The 22,052-nt window shown below is 41.0% G+C and overlaps 1 protein-coding gene across 3 annotated transcripts in view; it reads left to right on the top strand.

The window, feature by feature from the left end:
• spsb4a (splA/ryanodine receptor domain and SOCS box containing 4a) overlaps positions 1 to 22,052 on the top strand; it is an 83,943-nt gene that overhangs the window by 39,946 nt on the left and 21,945 nt on the right. For 2 of the 3 annotated variants that reach the window (XM_078791641.1, XM_058069091.2), the window contains exon 2: positions 10,779 to 11,753. In XM_078791641.1, coding sequence (XP_078647767.1) covers positions 11,021 to 11,753 — 733 coding nt within the window. In that variant the 5' untranslated portion in view covers positions 10,779 to 11,020. The remainder of the gene's footprint in view (positions 1 to 10,778; positions 11,754 to 22,052) is intronic. The other variant, XM_058069092.2, reaches the window with a different exon arrangement.

Below are 22,052 nucleotides of genomic sequence, written 5' to 3'. Positions count from 1 at the left end.
TTAGCATGTGTCTCAAGACCCTGCAGTTGCGCAATATGTTGTAAATAAAAAGAGTATAAATGTGACTATAGTCGTGTTTTGTCATGTCTACAGGGCTCTAATAATGCTTTGTTCATTTTAATCTGAAAAAAATCATTTGTCTACCCACCAACTATATGTGGTTTCTTAAGTTTTTATTATTTGCAGTTTTTTTATTATTATTATTATTTATTTATTTATTACTGATTGATTGATTTTCTTTATTCTTGATTTGTTTATTTATTTTTCATCTTATTTTGTGTAGAAAAATAAAAAGTAAGATATTTGAGAACAGTGGAATGTTTTATCAGAGCTTTTCTTCTAGAAAATTGGAACCAAGGCGAAGTTTTAAAACTTTTTTTGTTTTTAATAAATGCGTTTTTTTTTTTTTTTTTGGAAAACCTGATGCGGGCCAGTCTCACCCAGACCCTAGCTCCAGTGGCCCCCAGGTAAATTGAGTTTGAGACCCCTGATTTAGTTTCAGGTGAGGAAGGTGAGAAAAAGGAATGAGGCAGTTTTTAGCGCCAGAGAAAAGACGTGAGTAGGAGGATGCTGCAGAGGGGAGGAAGGGGGGGGGGGTGCTGCACGAGAGAGACAATGTATGGAGTGCAGATTGAGTTTGAAGTGTGGGAATTCTTTTAAGTCTCTTTAATCCACATTGCATGCACGCTTTTTTAGTAGACGCACTGTGGTGATTTGCATTTAGAGGGTTTTTATTTCAAAGAATCTATAGGCAATTAAAAAGCTATAGGAATGCAAAACTTTATGGAATTTTAATGTGAAACCTATTTTGTGGTTTTTCGCTGAGTGTGTTTCCCGTATAGCAAGATGCTACATTTGTGAAATGCTTGTGTTTTTGGCGGCATTGCGCTGAGATTGCATTGATTGCTGCATGCTGGGAGCAGGAGTGTTTGGTGTCAGCCTATATACCGCAATTTGTACCAATTGAAGGGGATTTACTGTCCATGGATTTAGTTGTAGAGTACAGGCAAGGAGATAGTGAAAAATGGACAGAGGCATTTGGAATGAAAAAGGGAGTCAAGGGGCAAGGATAGAAAATTCGCCGTGTGATGATGATCTCTACGAGACTACCTAATAAGTACAATCAGTGAGAACACGGGTTCTTTTCATCAGCTGCACAATAAACTGAATGTCCCAGTCAGTGTATTTTGACATAATGTTAACAGCCAGACGCTTCAGTTTATGTCTGAGTCCAACATTTTCAGCCACCCAGGGATTCCCTGAGTGGGAACGAATGTCGGCAATGCAGAAAGGATGGCAGTTTGTTTAATCTCGGAGGTGCAGCTGTTGCCGTGAAGAGATGTAATATAAATGTGTGCGCTTGTGGTAGCATGTGAGGTCTGTTTTCACTCAGTCTGGCGCCCGAGTGTGTCCCCGCGAGTGGAACATGGAAGAAGTGAGAAGAAGTGACCGCTTTATGATTCCTTTTTTTTTTTTTTTTTTTTTTTTACACGTCATTGGAATGAGGCAAAGATGAGGAAACACAGTGTGACAGTTAAGGTTTACACAAGGTTGGGGCTGCCTTAAAACTAGTTAGGTCATACTGGTGATAACATAAATGCTATTTTTAAAGGGGACCTATTGTCTTCTATAGAGCAGCTGCACACAATAACCCGCACAGAAAACTTTTTAGATTTTCCAGCATCTGCACCTATTCCAGCTGTATTTCCTTTGATTTGTGCTTCCTGCCCAAATGGTCTGTTTTAATTTAATTTATTCCACCCACGGCCCACCTCCGGGCATGCCCACTCTGCACGCACAAAGTGCTTCCTAACGATGAACCATATAAGGAAGTCCGCCCCTCTGTGATGTCACAAAGAGGCAGTTTTACCACACGTTTTGAGCCATCCCAAACTTCAATTATGTTTTCACTGGAAATCACATCAATCGTGATTGACTAAGGTTTTGTGGGCTGATCGAAATTTGTTTTCAACACAAATTATTCCATAATTAATTGACAAATGTGCCCGTTGCAGAAACCATCTGAATATGTTGCCGTGACTCCAGCTGCGTTGTATTTGGCATACTCATTTTCATTTGTATATCTGTAATGTTTGTAAACCGGACGTAATACATGTAATGTATGAACACAATGTAGCTACTCTGACTGAAAATATTGAAAAATTATGTGTAATGATCTTTATTGCCAAATACTAGTCATTAGTACTTACTATTGCAGTTTCAAAGCTTAACAGTCACATTTTATATACATATACATATATATATATACTGATATCATGAAATATAGTATGTATACTATATGTTCATTCATTCAGTGCCAGACGTTTTTTTTTCAAGACCACCCATTCCATTCAAGTCACTACATAAACATTGAACCTACCAGAAGAAAGATTAGACTCCCAATTAGACTTCAACTATCTTTTCCTTTCTTTGGCAATTACCAGTTGAGTATAGGTATGTTTCAAGAAAATATCAGTTCCCGACTAAAAAAGGGAGAAAAACAGCACACATTTCATGCATTCATTTTCTACTGCTTTTCCTCACGAGTGTCACGGGGGTGCTGGAGCCTATCCCAGCTGTCTTTGGGCGAGAGGCGGGGTACACCCTGGACTGGTGACCAACCAATCACAGGGCACATATAGACAAACAACCATTCACACTCACATTCATACCTATGGACAATTTGGAGTGGCCAATTAACCTAGCATGTTTTTGGAATGTGGGAGGAAACCGGAGTACCCGGAGAAAACCCACGCATGCACGGGGAGAACATGCAAACTCCACACAGAGATGGCTGAGGGTGGAATTGAACCCTGGTCTCCTAGCTGTGAGGTCTGCACGCTAACCACTTGACCGCCGTGCGCATGCATTTCAAGCATCAACAAAAAATACAACTCAAATATCAAAGCAACATAAACAACACAAGACAGAGGTTGTTTTCCATCAGAATAATTATTTATTTCCAAATCTTGCACCATGAACTTGTTACAATGTTCACATTTGGATCTGAACTACATGTATGCACACGTGTGTTAAAATTCCCCTACAATGTGTAACATTTCAGACACTACACTGCTCCACGCTCTCTGATGTGCAGGCTGAACAAGTATGAACGCCCCTGCTGTTTTTTTTCAAAGACATTAACAGTCTATCATTTTTATGGCAGGTTTATTGTAGGAGAGATTTTGCTCAATTCCTCTTAATGGATACTTTTCCGAAAGTCGGAAACTCAACGTTTCGTGTCCTTTATCAGATTCTGAGACTAGTTATGGCCACTCCAGGATTAAGATGTGCGTCTTCTTGAGCCACCTCTTTGGTGCCTTGACCTTATGCTGTGGGTTGTTGTGATGTGTAAGACCTATTACAGTACATTGGAACCTATGTTAGCGTCATAAATCCATCCCAGAAGGTCAGACTCTCCCTGAATCAATTCTTCCCATTAAAAAAACAAAAAATGCAAATCTAATGAATCTGTTCCGGACAGGCAAAAGTCTTCACACAACAGATCATTAATACAATTAGAACAATTATAGTTTTACATGCAGAAAACAATACTGCCCCGTGAAAAAGATTATAATCAGGGCTCTACATTAAAAACCAAAATGACTTGCCCTTGGGGAATCCTTAAGGTGAGAACTACTTGCCCGAACTTGCCCCATGTAAAATGAAAAGACTGCCATAATGATGTCATCAAATTTTTGTGGCATCACATGAGAATCTCAAATAAAAATGAAATGATTATCATTTCTTGGGGTTGTTTTCCTACATAGATCATGACGTTGCATGGAAATCTGGATTGTCAAGAGCCTTTTATAAGTTGTGCACCACAATGAAACATTATTGAATAGACACATTTGTGTACTAGTAAAGTGTTTTTAATCCAGAAAAAAATGCTCAATGGTCAAACAATAATTTGTGAAGCAAAGGTGAGAAAAATCCCCAGAGAAATGGAAGCGCTAGATTTTGTAGCTTGTGCAAAATCAGCACTTGGTATTGGATCTAATCGGTGGTGTTTCATTGTGACCACTTCAAATTGTTACAGCAATGTGATTCACTCACCTGTGCCATCATTTGATTTGCTGCCGCTAATAAAATACTTGTTTAGGAGGCACTGGTTCATCACTTTTTGCTGGTTTCCTTCACAAGTTGTTGAAGAATTAGACCATGTTGGCAGGGACGCCATGATAGATGTTTTCGTAGTCAAACCATCGCTGATTGGTTGATCGTGAACAAGAACGGGTGTGGGTAAAACGCGGACCGCGGTCTAAATAAAGGATTCTGGTCCATTTCAAGATTTGCAAGGATTGGTTTGCAAATTACCAGCGGAATTACGCAGTCCGTGTTTTACCAACACCCAACAAGAACCGCTTTTAAAAAAACTCTTGGCAGTATGGCATGCCAAAGTGCACTTGCCCCACGGGAATATCACTGATTGGATTTACTTGCCCCAATTTTGTTTTAACTTTCCCCGGGCCATCGGTACATCGTTATTGTCGAGCCTTGCCTTCCCAAACGCTAAAATCTCTAAAGCGGTTTTGACCTGAAAACGTGGATATAATCTTGGAGGCAGTGCTAGATAGTCATGGTGTTTACACTAAATAGCCAGCTATTTGGATGATAATGATTGTGTGTGTGGACGCATTTTCAGAGTAAATCGGTACTGCTTTCCGAGCTGTACGCTGACAACTATAACTTACATCCGCTTTTCAATTGCTGCTTTATGATTGTTTATGTAATCTTGTTATTTTTAAAATACTGATGAACATTATCAGGTCCTGTACCACAAACAAGAGCTTAGATTTTATTCTCTTCAAACAAAATCTTTTGTATCTTTTGTACTTGTATAGACAGTACCGCAGATCGCTCATATTTACTTGGCAGACGCTCCAAGCTGAATGTGGACATTTTCTTCAATGCCTCACTAAAGTGTTGCTGTATTGACTCAGTGGTCAATAGTTGATCTCGAACAAGAACGGGTGTGGGTAAAACGCGGACCGCGGTCTAAATAAACAATTCTGATTGGTCCATTTCAAGATTTGCAAGGATTGGTTTGCAAATTAACAGCGGAATTACGCAGTCCGTGTTTTACTAACACCCAACAAGAACCGCTTTTTAAAAAAACGCTTGGCCAGGGGCCTCAAACACGCGGCCCGCGGGCCAAATGTGGCCCGCAGGACACTAGTTTGAGGCCCCCGCCTTGATATGAAAGTTTAATGTTAGTGCGGCCTGCACAAGTTTGATATGGATGCTGTATGGTATCATGTACCCAGAAAAAAATGATTACGTTTGATTAATGTTCATGTTAAAGGTTAAATAACTGTTAATAGTTATCCTCCCTATCCGTGTGGAAGTGGTAAGTTTTTGGCTATTCAAGTTTAAAGGAAATAACTTGAAGGCTACCGTTTAGGTCGCTAGCTCTCTCGTTTGCGAGTTAGCATGTGTCTCAAGACCCTGCAGTTGCGCAATATGTTGTAAATAAAAAGAGTATAAATGTGACTATAGTCGTGTTTTGTCATGTCTACAGGGCTCTAATAATGCTTTGTTCATTTTAATCTGAAAAAAATAATTTGTCTACCCACCAACTATATGTGGTTTCTTAAGTTTTTATTATTTGCCGTTTTATTATTATTATATTTATATTTATTCATTACTGATTGATTGATTTTCTTTATTCGTTATTTGTTTATTTATTTTTCATTTTATTTTGTGTAGAAAAATAAAAATCAAGATATTTGAGAACAGTGGAATGTTTTATCAGAGCTTTTATTGTAGAAAATCAGAACCAAAGCAAAGTTCATTAATTTTTCTGTTTTTAATAAATGCGTTTTTTTTTTTTTTTTTTGGAAAACGTGATGCGGCCCAGTATGGAATGCCAAAGTGCACTTGCCCGACGGGAATATCCCTGATTGGATTTACTTACCCCAATTTTGTTTTAACTTGCCCCGGGCCATCGGTACATCGTTATTGTCGAGCCCTGATAATATGCCAGTTCCACCCACTCGGGCTGTTTGAATAGCAGACCAGAGGTTGACGGTGTAATGCTCCTTGGCAGTCAGCAAGAAGAAGAATCCAGGCAGACACAAAGTAAAGGGAAATATGCCAAAACAACAACACCGTACACACAGGGATTGTATTGTCTTTAAACGCATTTATTTTGAAGTTGAATCTGGCATGACCTGGTGGCTCTTGTGGGCACCCCGCTGCCTAAAATGGGGAGACAGAAGCCTGCCTGAGGTAGTTAAGGGCTTAGTACCTTGCTCCAGGACGCATCAGCAGTGTTTGCGAACTGACGTCTGTTCTGTTGTGGGTTTTAGGCTTTGTAGTGACTTTTCTGTTTTTTTGCCCTGTAAAGTAAACCCTGAGTTTTTCACGTGACCCCGCCCATTCCGATACATGTCGAACCTGACCCAGTGAAGGACCAGTCCTGAGTTTGGCTTCAGAAGAAAAGAGCGAGATTGAGATGGGAAAAGAAGAGAAAGTAAACAACAGATGGTAGAAATATGTTGCCATGAGTCGCAGCAGCGGCAGTGGTTGCCCCAGCTCGCGGCGGGTGGGCGGCGGCGGGGCGGGGGGGCTCCTCTGTAATGGCAACGAGACACAACCGACACAAGTTGAGAGGTCAAGTGCCTTAGTGTCATGCAGAAGTTTGCCATGCACACTTTGTGTCAAACGCTCACACACAAGCTGGTTTACATTGGCAGGGAAGAACGTCGCACGCGGGGGCCTTCGACCCATCTGCCAGTTGTGAAGACACACAAACACACAAACACACACAGAGGCAGCTGTCTGCCTGTCCCACCACTGAACTCACTCATGCTGAGGGGCCAACTGGATTTGGGTACATGTTTTGGCTGCCAGTTGCAATGACCTCATTCACAAGCAAAGACGCTGAGTGGGAAATGGCAAGGGAGTCCGAATTAGACAGAGGTGTGTGTGTGTGTGTGTGTGTTTGTGTGTGTAGAGTTGTGTGCTCCAAGTATTACTCATGTTACGTGCACAAATTTGTTTCCAGTCCAGTGTACGCAGACTCGATTCCCGAACTTGTGAAAAAGTTTTGTGTGTGACTGACAAGTATGTCGGAAATACTTTATCACTCTCTAATTATTCTTGTTCGAAACTAAGGTCTTTTTTTTATACTGACAAGTGATTCATGTCGAAACTGAAACTAGCTCAGAATAGATCTCTAACGACGCAACGCCAGGATTTCCCAACATTACCGGAACCTGATGTTTCTGCCACATCTAAGCCAGGAAAGCAGCATCACTTCTATCAAGGGGCGAGGAGAGATGCCCTTACCAGAAAACATGTCTTGTTCTTTGTGGTTTGTGACTAGATGAGGCAAATGCAGGCATTGGTAGATGACACATCTAGTTATGTCATCCACACCCCCCCCCCCCCCCCGTCTGTCTGAGGTGTGACTCTCTCTTCCTTGAAACAGGAAGCACCAGCCGTCATTCCTGGAAGAGACCACTATTTTCAGTTTCACCATTCAGAACGAGTTGTATAAATGCAGTACATCTTGGAGGGGATTACTCTCTCGAGGCACACAACTGCATGATTCATCAAAATGTTCTCGACTGCTGCGCAGTTTGGGCATTTTACAAATCCACAATCAGGCAGATTATTAAACAAAGTAATGGAAAAAAAACAAAAAAAACCAAAAAAAATAACATTCATTCATTCATTTTCTACCGCGTTTTCCTCACGAGGGTCGCGGGGGTGCTGGAGCCTATCCCAGCTGTCTTCGGGCGAGAGGCGGGGTACACCCTGGACTGGTGGCCAGCCAATCACAAGGCACATATAGACAAACAACCATTCACACTCACATTCATACCTATGGACAATTTGGAGTGGCCAATTAACCTAGCATGTTTTTGGAATGTGGGAGGAAACCGGAGTACCCGGAGAAAACCCACGCATGCACGGGGAGAACACACAGAGATGGCCGAGGGTGGGATTTGAACCATGGTCTCCTAGCTGTGAGGTCTGTGCACTAACCACTAGACCGCCGTGCCGCCCCAAAAAAAATAACAAAGTAATGAAAATACCTCTATAGTCACGTTCACTACACTCGAAAAATAAATGTTTAGCCTCAACAAAAAAAATCAATGCAACAGTTTCCATTAGTCTTTCTTAGTTATGACAACTTCATTTGAAATTGCTTTGAACCAACAAAAAATATTGCATTGCACAAATTAGCTTTTCCTCTTCACTCAAGGCTCCTTTTAAGTAATGCTTACTGGGTAATTGTTGTCATGGGGACAAGTTTTTAAGTTCGTAAATCAAAGAAATATGTTAAAGTCAACTGACCTAATCATTTTATTCAAAGTCGTTTATTGTCTACTTAATTATAATAACAATGCACACAGCTTTTTAAGTAGCAGTAACTTAATATATATACTATATATATATGTGTGTGTGTGTGTGTGTATTATGTTACCAAGCTAATTTTATTAAGTCATGGCAACTTGAATTTTGTTTTAAGCTTACCAACAATAAAATTTGAGTGTATATGACATTCTAAATTAAGTTCATGTAATAGCCAACATTATTATTTGAACATAACTTAAAAAAGAAAGTTAGCAACTTAGAAAGTTTATCTAAATCAATTAATTATATTTTTTACATCGCATTTATGTATTAAATCAAGTGGTGTCAACAGATACTCGGAATTACTTTTTAGAGTGTAGTGAAGTTGTGGAGATGCTGGTATAAACACTTCCAATGATAAGAAAATGACTGAAACAAGTATTAATGTTTATTAAAAATAGGAAAAGCAAAATTGATGACCGAGAGTTGATTAGCTAAACATGTTGAAATGGCGAAAGGTGGCGCAACCTCATTTTACGGAGTGTGAAAGGAAGCTAGCTTAGCTTAGTTTAGCATGCTAGTGCGGTGTGTGCGTGACTCTGGGCTGGATGAATATATTTCACCGCGTTTTGTTTCCAATGCCCGCTGACGACGTGCAGGTTTTGGGTAAAAAAATAAAAAGAGGAGCGTTTGTTTTTGCACAAAGCTCATCACACATTACCGACCTTCAAAATAAGAATGCTTTTTGCTGTCTGCGTAAACAAAGTAAGAGTCCCATTAGAAACTTCAAATTAAAAAATATTACTTATGCAGTTGGAATTGCATGGGTGACTACATCTTCCTTAATCACCAGCAGAGTCATTACAGTTTGTTGAAGATTTAGTAGCAATGTGTGCAGAGGCTGGCATCCCATTAGAAGTTAGCCAGATTGTTACAGATAAATATGCTTTAAAATTTGAGTGTATTACTAAATGTATTTACTTATATGGGTTAGGGTTTGTAGGGTCATGCCGTGATACAGCCCCCAAAAATATTGTGATACATGCTGAGGTCCATATCGCCCTAGTAGTTTTAGCGCAGTGATGTCCCACAAGGTTACGTACGGGGTCCTTATCTGTTTGCATGTAATATGCCACCAAGGCTCTGTGAAATGCGCTTTTTTTCAAAACCCAATTCATTTTTTTCTGTTTACAATTTATATATTTAATATAATCTTAATATATTTTTATTTATTTACACTTATTTTACCATAAATAAAGTGTGTGTGTGTACTTTGGTGACAGGAATTAAAATCCTTCCATTTATACATGCAATGCAACATTGGCCAATTTTTCAGAAATTTGTATTTCAGAAAAGGATGTATCTTGGGTAACTTTTCGAACGGGCGATACATTGCTGCAAAATTCTAAAAAACGTACTGTCCTCACATTGTATTTATGTCTTAATTGGCTTGTTTTGTTTGATCCTATAATACATTTGTAATACAAATGTAAAGGTGAATCTATGGGTGTTCTGTGTCATAACTATGAAAATATTCCACTTATAAATAAGGAATCATACTTTGTGAAAATTCACTTATCACTGCTTATTCACTTATCTCTCATGCAGAGTGGAACCAATTGACCGTGATAAACCAAGGATTATTTTTCCTGGATTTGTAGTTCAGGAAGTTCCTGTGAAGGTTCCTGCGGTGGAAAAGAGGTTCATGAACAAAGTACAAAAAGTAAATCCAATGTGACTTTTTCAACTGCTACGCTGGAAAAAAAACATAGCTAAATTATTACCAAGTGTTTCTTGTTTTTTTTGTCTAATTCTTGCAGGCTCTTGCAGCAATATTCATTAAAATTAAATGTCCCTAAATGAGAGTATGCAGGTTGTGAATCTCAGATAATATTGCACAAGAGGGGAACATTTGGAAGGTTGCATGATCGGACTGGCACGAGTGTGTTGGAAGGATGCGGCATGAGTCAGAGATGGCGTATTTTATTTATTTATTGCTGTGTGTGTATGTTTGTTCATCCTGCTCATGGCTTATTCCCATCAAACTAGAAGTCTGGCAGAAAATCTGTGGAACCCTCAGCATTTGGCCCACTTACTTTTGACATTGGAAGTCCATTTATTCAGGAGGTTTTGAGAACAGTACAATGGAAAAATTGAGATTTCAATGAATGAAAAAAAACACACATTTTTAGTGTGGATAATGTATTTTCCCCACTTTTATAAACATTGGAAGATAGGCTAGTGTTTAAAGTTTGATTTCATTTCCCAGTCAATAATGCATGAATGTTAAAGACAAAATTCAGTCTGAAGGAATCCGATCTGGGGTTAAATTAAATTAAGACGGTTCTGCCTTGTTAGAAGTCCAAATTGTGAGTTCTGTCGTAGTTTACTTGGATTTCTTTTGGTCAGATTCTAGTTTGCTTTTTGTTGACTTCTAACATTTGTCTTGTCTTGTCCTCTGCCAACAGACTTAGCTGCAGCAGCTCTGTCCTCCTGAAGACATCTGGGGCATGAAACCAGATCACGTTCATCTTTCATTCATCACTTCCTCCTCCATCTCCCTCTACCACACCTCAGTAGGGACCTCTCACTTCAGCTCCACCGCATTGATGAGGTAACGTCACGCTCCGCTCAACGCAGCACCCACCTGCACAAGCACCACCCTCCCTGTCACCCCTTCCCTCCTTCTGCCACCCGTTCCATCACAGCCATGGGCCAGAAGATCTCTGGAGGTATCAAATCTGTGGACGGCCGCGGCGAAAGCGGCGGTTCCCCGTCCTACCGGCCCTCGGCTCATCGCAGGCAGCACCCAGAGTTGAGGGGCCCAGATTTCTCCAAACCTCCCAGGCTGGATCTCCTTCTGGACATGCCTTGCGCCAGTCTGGAGACGCAATTTCGTCACGCGTGGAATCCAGACGATCGTTCTTTGAACATTTTCATCAAAGAGGAGGATAAGTTGACATTTCACCGCCACCCGGTCGCTCAGAGCACGGACTGCATCCGAGGGCGCATCGGCTACACGAGGGGTCTCCACGTCTGGAGGATTCACTGGCCCTCCAGGCAGCGTGGAACCCATGCTGTCGTCGGAGTGGCCACCTCTGAAGCGCCCTTGCATTCTGTAGGGTACACTGCCTTGGTGGGGTCAGACTGCGAGTCCTGGGGCTGGGATCTGGGACGTAACCGCCTTTATCATGATAGCAAAAACCGAGCGCACAGCTCGCTGCCATCTTACCCTTCTTTCCTGGAGCCGGAAGAGTCGTTTACCCTGCCGGACTCTCTGCTGGTCATTCTGGACATGGACGAAGGAACGCTGAGCTTCATGGTCGAAGGACAGTATTTAGGAGTGGCGTTTCGAGGCTTGAAGGGAAAGAAGCTGCACCCCATTGTCAGCGCCGTGTGGGGCCATTGTGAGATATCCATGAAGTACATCAATGGACTTGATCGTAAGTTCACAACAACAAAACACAACTCAACAAAACAGTTCTGTGAATGAATTTACTTGCAGGGAACTAGAACTAGAACCAGAACTAGAGCTAATTTGGGGACCCTAGTTCTCTTCTGTTTGTTTACATGCTGCGTTCCTACATTCAATGCACCATGGTTTTTGCAGATTCCTGCGGTAATATTGTGTAGAGAGCAGAGTCGCACTGAACAAAACCGTACAGTGTAAAAATGACATTCTAGTAATCCCTCCTTTATCACGGATAATTGGTTCCAAACCAAACTGTCATAAGTGGATTTTCGCAAAATAGGATTCCTCATTTTTAAATGAACAGTTTACAGCAGGGGTCCCAAAGTCAATTTACTTGGGGGCCACTGGAGCTAGGGTCTGGGTGAGACTGGGCCGCATCAGGTTTTCCAAAAAAAAAAAAAAAAACACATTTATTAAAAACAAAAAAAATTTAAAAACTTCGCTTTGGTTCCAGTTTTGTACAATAAAAGCTCTGATAAAACATTCCACTGTTCTCAAATATCTTACTTTTTATTTTTCTACACAAAATAAGATGAAAACTAAATAAACAAATCAAGAATAAAGAAAATCAATAAATCAGTAATAAATAAATAAATATAATAATAAAACGTCAAATAATAAAAACTTAAGAAACCACATATAGTTGGTGGGTAGACAAATTATTTTTTCAGATTAAAATGAACAAAGCATTATTAGAGCCCTGTAGACATGACAAAACATGACTATAGTCACATTTATACTCTTTTTATTTACAACATATTGCGCAACTGCAGGGTCTTGAGACACATGCTAACTCGCAAACTAGAGAGCTAGCGACCTAAACGGTAGCCTTCAAGTTATTTCCTTTAAACTTAAATAGCCAAAAACTTACCACTTCCACACGGATAGGGAGGATAACTATTAACAGTTATTTAACCTTTAACATGAACATTAATCAAACGTAATAATTTTTTCTGGGTACATGATACCATACAGCATCCATATCAAACTTGCACGGGCCGCACTAACATTAAACTTTCATAAACTATGAAAAACATAAACTAGTGGGCCGCGTGTTTGAGACCCCTGGTTTACAGCCTCTAAATGCGGCTCTCTAGACATGAACTGACACCCCTACAGTCACCTTTATACTCGTATTACCCAATACAGTCGACGTGATAAGAGTAAATAAGCCATTTAAGACGTTATTAAGATTAAGTGGGTGGCGAAATCCAATGGCAAAGTGTGTTAGATTTTTCATGTTTACGTTTTAGTCTCTTTGCTGTGGGTGTCTGTGTGTCTTCAACCATTAATTGAACTAATTTTAACTCACACCCACTATGCTGAAATTGAACACATTTACTGATTCTTAGTTGATTTTATCCACAGTCGCCTAAAATTAGATTGGCCGTTCTCATGGGCTGCCATGGAATGTTCTTGTAACAGTAAGAGCCTGTTTCCTCGCCTTCAAAAAAACGGATAAGGGGTCATGTAGAAACTCCCTTTCTCAAGCAAAGCCTGTGGATGTTTTTGTGAAACTGCAGCTGGCCAACTGAAACATGAGTCAGACCCAAAACACATTGCAGCATCAGACTTGAATGTTCTAACTTCCTGATAAAGTCTTGGCCAGCTGTTTGTGTGATGTCTAGAGAATGTACGACGCTTACGACGGCGTTGAAATTGAGAAAATTGAGTCTCCGGTCTTAGTCCTACAAGCCAAAACTATTGATTTCAGCATATGGGGCTGAATTGAACACAGTTGTGATGTACATTCCTACTCAAAATCCTGCTCTGCAATTGCCAATTTCCATGGGAGAATAAGGACTTCATTTGCCGTAACCAATTACAAGAGACCCCACAAATCGACCTTGAGTGTCACTGTGGATTTGCAGCCATGCCAACGTTCTGGTTTTGGTTGGGCTTACTTTGTAAGGATGGATGACATGATGTTGGGTAATATTGAGTGGAGGAATTACTGCACAGTTCCCCATTGCGGCTGCAATTTATTATCTCCACTGGAAAAAAAAAACATTGTTCGGTGTCACAATGCCAGACAAGTCAGCGTACTTGGCGAAGTAAAGGTCTGGACCCAGGCGAGGGGGAAATCCAGCTGAACCACCAAATCTGAGACGATGGTTTCTCTTTTCCTTCATTGCTTTGGGCGACGTTCAGGTCTCTCAGTCAGAGCTACGTATGTGTGGTAGAGATGTTTACGATTCCATGCAGAGGTAAGATGAAGAACCTGTAGAGCCATCTTTGGCGGAGGTCGGAATAGAGTCTGGGTCACAGCTTCTTTTAATGCCAGTTTGGATGGGAATTGTCTGCTGATGACTCAGATGGCAAGAATGAAGTCATAATTGCTGTTTTGCCCATCAGCGTGGATGCAAGTCATGGCTGCAGTCGGCAGTCAGCTAGACAACAGAAGCTGTATCATATTGCTTTGTTTTCCACAGCCTTTGCTTGGTCCTCCGTGGGCTCAGTGCCTTTTGCGTCTGCTATGAATGTACGTACTGGACACACACTGGCCATTTCCCGCGCCGTGCAATTTAAATAGCTGTCAGACGCGAGAGCTGTTTTAACACTTCCTGTGTGGCCTCAAGTGGTACATCCTCAGCTCCCCCATGACCATGTTGAAGTATTCATGAGAAAGGTACTGAACCCCCAGCTGGTCCTGACGCTGCGTTATTAGCGTGTGATTGAACTTTGCTTCCTTGACAACGTAGTCTGTTGTGTGAATGAGCTGAAGTTCAATCAGTAATGAATAAATATAAATATAATAATAATAAAACGGCAAATAATAAAAACTTAAGAAACCACATATAGTTGGTGGGTAGACAAATGATTTTTTTCAGATTAAAATGAACAAAGCATTATTAGAGCCCTGTAGACATGACAAAACACGACTATAGTCACATTTATACTCTTTTTATTTACAACATATTGCGCAACTGCAGGGTCTTGAGACACATGCTAACTCGCAAACTAGAGAGCTAGCGACCTAAACGGTAGCCTTCAAGTTATTTCCTTTAAACTTAAAAAGCCAAAAACTTACCACTTCCACACGGATAGAGAGGATAACTATTAACAGTTATTTAACCTTTAACATGAACATTAATCAAACGTAATAATTTTTTCTGGGTACATGATACCATACAGCATCCATATCAAACTTGCGCGGGCCGCACTAACATTAAACTTTCATATCAAGGCGGGGGCCTCAAACTAGGGGCCGAGTGTTTGAGACCACTGATGTACACTAATATTATGGCCAGTGCATCACCTTGCTCAACAGCCCTTGTAGTAGCTCATAATAACTGATTATTAGATTGCTGTCAATGATGGTTTTTAATGGAAAACATGAGAGTTTATGGAAGCAGCTTCTTTTTACTGCTCTGGCTCTCCAACATAAGCGATTTTGTGTCTTCTCTCCTCACTTCAATGCCCGTCAAGCAATAAAACCCGTGGGACATAAAACCCACTACATCCAGCTGCAGAACAAGCAGTCAAGGCCAGATGGGTTAGCGTAATAAGGCCTAATGCAAGTAAATGCCGAACGGGATGCAAACTACAAATAGCTCATATTTCACATAACTGTTAGCACATTACATTGAGAACACGTGTAACCCATTTGCCGTGTTTGAAGTACACCGTCATTTGCTTCAGTGTGTGTCTTTTTCACACACACACAAACATACACATCCACTCTCTGAGCTCTTTATTGTTCTCGCTCCTCTTGTCGCTATAATTGTACCAATTAACGGCACTTTGATTGCTACAATGGGAGGGGGCTGTCTTAGCTTCTGAGCTGTAATGTGCATCTTCTTCTGCTCTTTGTACTTGAACCACACATCTAACCACACTGCGACATCTGGTTCTTTCCTGCTTGTAGAACTATTTGTCTGCTGGGTTTCAATAGCGTAGCCAGGAGAAAACACTGCAAGTGAGCAACAAGAACTTCCCATTAAAAGAGCAAAGAAAAAATAATTAAAATAAATAAATAAATACATCAGGCAATGTTCTCAAAGAAGACACATTTAATATGTGACATAACACCTGGACACAAATGAATTGCAATAGATTGAAAATCATCAATCAGTGTGTGTATTTCAGTGAGTGATTTCCAAGTCCTAATTAAACAACACTGGTGTCTAAAGTACCACATTTCTTACTCCACACAGGTATCCTATAATTATAGTTGCACATCACTTACACAAGCATGGCCTCCAAAGCAGAAGCGCATTAGAAAATATTTCATTCCATAAAAACATGTGAGTAACTGCATCACAAGCTCAATTCAGTGAATTATTGCAGCCACAAGGTGTCAACAAAAACAACCACCACCACTCCACTTTAACTTAAAGACAGCACATGTTAAATTATAAACTATATATATGTTTATAATTGTATGTATATCTTGCTTGGGTCGATATTTGTGGCCGATACTGCTTTTGATCCCTCAATTTACATGAAAAAATGACCATGATAACAAATATTCCAGGTTTCATGTTTAAAGAAATATTTATTGAAATGTAAACACTGAACTCAGTAGGATTCAGCTTTCTTAAACACACATTTAAACGGCATTATCAACTTTAAAAGGAATAAATATTCAACCATGTGCAAAACATTTCTGTCGTAGTTTAAATTTATCTAGCATCCATGTGATGACTGCTCCTCCGCAGCGTGACTTTATTGTCATTGCACAATAACACAGCAGTGAAATTGCTAACAAAATGTCGTTGCCTGGCTCCCGTGTAATAATAAATAATAAATAATAATGTGGAGAATAAATAGATGACATCAAATATGAACAACAATGTACAGCGTAAACAGTAATTTGTACAAATCATTTAAATAATTTAGTATAAATAACAATAACTTAAAGTTTTGGTTGTGCGTGTAGGCAGGTAGAGGGGCTTATTTGGCATTGAGCAGTCTTACCTCCAGTATGTAAGGTATTTGGCCTAATGTGACCATGAATGGCAATTTACATGCCGGTGTGTTATTCATCGGAATGTTGAACTCATCCTGACTTCATCATTTCTGCTGCGTTATATGCAAAATGACAAGCAACCATAAGACCTTATGGGCGTGATATTCACAGCACAGAGACTCTAAATCCGGCCTTTCTATGACAGGGCTGGTTTCATCCTCCACCGGCTTATTTAGCGCTCACATTGCAGCAGATCTGTTGACAAGACGTGACCCATTTTTTTGCCCCACCGCTCCTATAATCCGCCTGACATTTTGACCTGACTTCTTCCTCTTCCTCTTCCTCACTGTTTAGTCTGCATCGCTTGAACTCACACAGGTCAGGCGGAAAAGTGAAGACAACCCGGTTCACCTAACGCATTCGTTCAAGCCCAGCTTGTTTACATGAACACTTGTGCCTTAAATGCAGCGTAGCTGCTGCTTGGAGGTTCTCAGTCAGAGGTCAAGTCTCTTAGCTGTCTAAGAGCTGTCTCTTATTGATTGAAACTGTGGAGGTGTCCTTGAGCAAGATGAGCAAATGGGGTATAGTATATTTAGTGTATTGGGAAAATGTTATGAAGCCCATCCAGTACGGAATTGACACCACCCACCTAAAACGGCCCATGTTAATAAACAATTTGAATATTATAACAGTAATCAAGGGGCGGCACGGCGGTTGCGTGTTTAGCGCGCAGACCTCACAGCTAGGAGACCAGGGTTCAATTCCACCCTCGGCCATTTTATGTAAGAGTATAACAATATAACATCTTACAAATAACACTAAACTCATCACACAGCAACTTGACACTCAAAATGTAGACCTGAAAAATATACAAAAATGTACCAATAACAGCTTAAATGGGAAAATAATATATAATAATATTATATTATATAATAATAATAATCCACCCTCGGGCATCTCTGTGGAGTTTGCATGTTCTCCCCGTGCATGCGTGGGTTTTCTCCGGGTACTCCGGTTTCCTCCCACATTCCAAAAACATGCTAGGTTAATTGGCCACTCCAAATTGTCCATAGGTATGAATGTGAGTGTGAATGGTTGTTTGTCTATATGTGCCCTGTGATTGGCTGGCCACCAGTCCAGGGTGTACCCCGCCTCTCGCCCAAAGAGAGCTGGGATAGGCTACAGCATCCCCTGCGACTCTCGTGGGGAAAAAGCGGTAGAAAATGAATGAATGAATTTCTTTAGATTTTACTAAAAATGATTGAAATATAGAATATGGGATGAGATATGCGTTAATGAGAGTACAATCAATGCCGTGGCCGTTATCTCCCTGACAGTTATGGTTTATTATTCTGAAGATGCTCCATGGCGCACGCTGTCAAAGTGTAGCTAAGAAGCAGAGTCAGAAAGACCAGTCATGACAAGGAAGAGAAGAGGATGAGAAAGAGGAAGATAGATAATAGATAGCCTGTGATGTAAAGATGGGGGCTCTTACTAGTCTCCATCCCACATCAAAGCTTTGATGAAAGCTGCCTTCTGACACAAAGAGTCCTGCATAAAGGGACAAAATAGAGAGCGAATCTAAGGAGAGAGATTCACCGTGAAGATGGGATAAGGAGAGCGGAGGGATTGCGCTTCAGAGAATGAAGAGTGACAGACATGCGATAACGTACTAAAAGAGGAGACACATTAGAGATGAAGAGGATGAGTGCTGTAAGAAATGGAGGAGGGGGGGGTTGAAAGTCATGTCAAGTGACTGGTGTCATCTCTGTGTTTGTGGGGGGGGGGGGGGCTTGTCATAAAGGAAGAGGGCAGAGGAGCAACTCGAAGCTAATGAGGCACCACAGGGCTGCCTGACATAGATGTACGTGTTGGATGGATGATGAATTGTACACACGTTCACACACACACACACGATTTCTGAGAAGCAGAAGCAGCTCCATTCTGTCTTATCTCTGGTGTCTTTAGCATTTGAAAAATAAACACATTAGGCCGTCATGTTGTAAGGAAATGTACATCATAAATAAAAAAAGTATATTGTGCTGGAGAAGCATACAAGCACAAGTGAAACAACAACCCTGTGGAGCTGTTTTTATTTCAGCTTTCGAGAGCTTTCAGAATCTGCACCTATTCCAGCTGTATTTCATTCATTCATTCATTTTCTACCGTTTTTCCTCATGAGGGTCGCGGGGGTGCTGGAGCCTATCCCAGCTGTCTTTGGCCGAGAGGCGGGGTACACCCTGGACTGGTGGCCAGCCAATCACAGGGCACATATAGACAAACAACCATTCACACTCACATTCATACCTATGGACAATTTGGAGTGGCCAATTAACCTAGCATGTTTTTGGAATGTGGGAGGAAACCGGAGTACCCGGAGAAAACCCACGCATGCACGGGGAGAACATGCAAACTCCACACAGAGATGGCAGAGGGTGGAATTGAACCCTGGTCTCCTAGCTAGATATCCAAATTGCGCTAACCACACGACCGCCATGCCGCCCGCTGTATTTCATTAGATATCCAAATCTGTGTGTTTTAATTTATTCCGCCCACGCCCACTCAGCTGTGATTGCTCCCAAGGACTTCCGGACTATTGCCGAACCCCACATTCTAATTTTATCGGTATAGGAGTTGATACTAATAAACGAATAAACCCTTTGGAGATCTACTTGAAAAGTGGTTAGGAGCTACAGGTTGGAGAACCCTGACTTGGCGTGTATGAACTCAGAATGGTAACGTAGGTCCGCGTTGACTGCATGCAGACAATCTTGACACAACATTGGTAGTCGAAATGTGCTCATTCCATGTTTTTGTGCTGGTCTACCCGTGTTTAAAAAAAAACTTGGCTCAGTCTACAGATTGTACCTGGGCACGCCCATACAAGGACGTCAATAATACAGCATTCAATACAATACGGAATGTTGTATTAAACATAAAGACAATACACCATTATTCATGTTGAACTGCATTGCTCGTTGTTTGTCATTTGCACTTGTTCCCCAACATTGTCCAAACACTCCACGCCTCATCTTTTCATTTGGCTTTCTTGCAGCCTGTCGCCAGCAAACAGCCAAATCATGCCAGACATCCTAGCTTAGTCACCAACTGTCTAGTAGCGTATATACTGGAAACACTGGTGGTTGCATCCTCACCATATGTGTGACTCCCATTTCGTGTCTCCATTGTTAATAGATTAGGAAGGAAAAGTGTGATCAGCCCGAGGAAGCGGGTCAAGTCAGGGTTTAAAGACCTGAGTAGCTTTAGTTTGTGAGGGGAGAGAAGATGAACTCCTAAATGTGTGTGGTCAGTTGATGCTCAGCAGAGGCGCCGCAACAGTTCAGGAAGCTGTAGAAGAAGATAAGCTTTTTATCACATTGATGCACTCAGCAGCCACTGTACAATTCAATAAGATGCGATGCAGGGCTGATTTTTTTTAATTATATTTGTGAAGTCAGAATTTTTGTACCTAATGTTCTATCCAATTAGAGTGTGGGCATTGAAAGTGAAAATCTAGCCCTGATGATGGAATTTAAACAAGTGTTTTTAGTAAGACCGACTGGGAACACACAGTTTTGCGTGTCTGTCACTTTAATGTTAATGACAGTTTTTTTGAAGTAATGTAAGTAATGATACAGCACATTATGCTGGTGGTGGTAGGAAACTACTGACTTCAATGGATTGAGCTTGTTAATGTTATAGCAATTCATAAAAACAAAAAACACCTCGTAATATTGTATATCAGATACTATGCTGTGGCATACGGTGGTCTAGTGGTTAGCGCACAGACCTCACAGCTAGGAGACCAGGGTTCAATTCCACCCTCGGGCATCTCTGTGTGGAGTTTGCGTGTTCTCCCCGTGCATGCGTGGGTTTTCTCCGGGTACTCCGGTTTCCTTGTTGTATCCATCACTTTGGACACGGTGACTTTCTTTCACACTGTTGACACATTATAAATGTAAATAATGACACCATTTTTTGCCACAGGGTCAGCCTGTAAAATAGGATCTTAGATGTACAATAAATATACCCTGACATGGTTACACGGTAACGGAAAGCGACGCTTTTTCTTCGGCAGTAGCCAATCACGAGCTATCAGTGCAATCACAACGAGCTTGTCAAGCTATTGAAAACTGCAGGAGGTCATTTTATGGAAGAGTATAACAATATAACAGTCTGACTCAATGCGTCAAATAACACTAAACTCATCACACAGCAACTTGACACTCAAAATGTAGACCTGAAAAATATACAAAAAAACTATAAAGATGACTTTTTGCTGGAGTCCATCAAGGAAATGTGATCAAACGTACGTCCCTATGTGCAATTCTTATTACATTCTACAAGATTGACATGCTGGGGGTGTGGTTGCTCTGAATGTTCCCTCTGTAGTAACAGTACAAATAGTACTGTGATTAGTTGTATTTGATGTAAATGTGTTCTCTTTGTCTATGGGAGATGCTGAGAGAAGATGAGACATATTCAGTGAGTACACATGAAAGCTTTCTGTTGATGAAACAATTCTGTTCTCGCACGCAAAGGAAAAAGAAAGCTCGTTATTACGGTCATTTACAGTAGTCAGGCAGACTGCCTGACTCGGTTACCTGCCATAAATACTCTAAACAGCAGAAAGAAGGTCTGATGGGGTCGTATTGCTTAGTAGCCGCTTCTTCACTGTGGCAACAGCCACGTGATTCTCACAGAAATTTATTTGAGTCAAGAATGCTGAGGAGCTGAAATCAGTTTTCATTGCTCAGCAGTGGCTTCATACAAATCCATAAATCCAACGTTTAACGCCGCCAGAGATTAGATTGCAGGTTCTGCTGCAGCCACAAGTTGCCTCTTGTGTTCAGACTACACGTCGCGTATATCTTACATTGATTGTTGCACTGTAATTATTACGGGCTGCAATTTATTAGCGTACGGTCACCACTGCCTCAGCGGCTCATTGTTTTTCAGCAGCCATTGCAAAGGGACCCGCACTTTGTAATTAACGGGACTGGTCCAATCAGTCTGAAGATGATGGCATCCGATCTTCATCTACCTCAGTCTTTGTTCAGGAGCTTTTACACAGGCTTCCAATCAACTTTTCAATTTGGCCTCGCGGCATTCCCAAACTCCTCTCACATTCCTTTGTGTTGAGTTCTATTTAAAGGTCTCACTCTCATCTCACCTCCACGCTGAATGGAGCTCATCCAATTCATTCCGCTCTTGCTTCGTTCACTCGAGCTCAAGTGCGACATTGATTTAACGCAACCAAACTTGGCGTTCCACCACCACAACCCACAGTTAAGTGGTCTAAATGCGACAAGGCCATCACTGACATCATCTATTGTCTCCAATGCGTCCTACTCTTAA

This window comes from Doryrhamphus excisus, linkage group LG6, assembly GCF_037039965.1.
Source record: "Doryrhamphus excisus strain RoL-2023G ecotype Guam linkage group LG6, RoL_Dexc_Guam_v1.1, whole genome shotgun sequence".
Taxonomy (NCBI): Eukaryota; Metazoa; Chordata; class Actinopteri; order Syngnathiformes; family Syngnathidae; genus Doryrhamphus; species Doryrhamphus excisus.
This window is presented reverse-complemented; position numbering and strand designations above follow the sequence as displayed.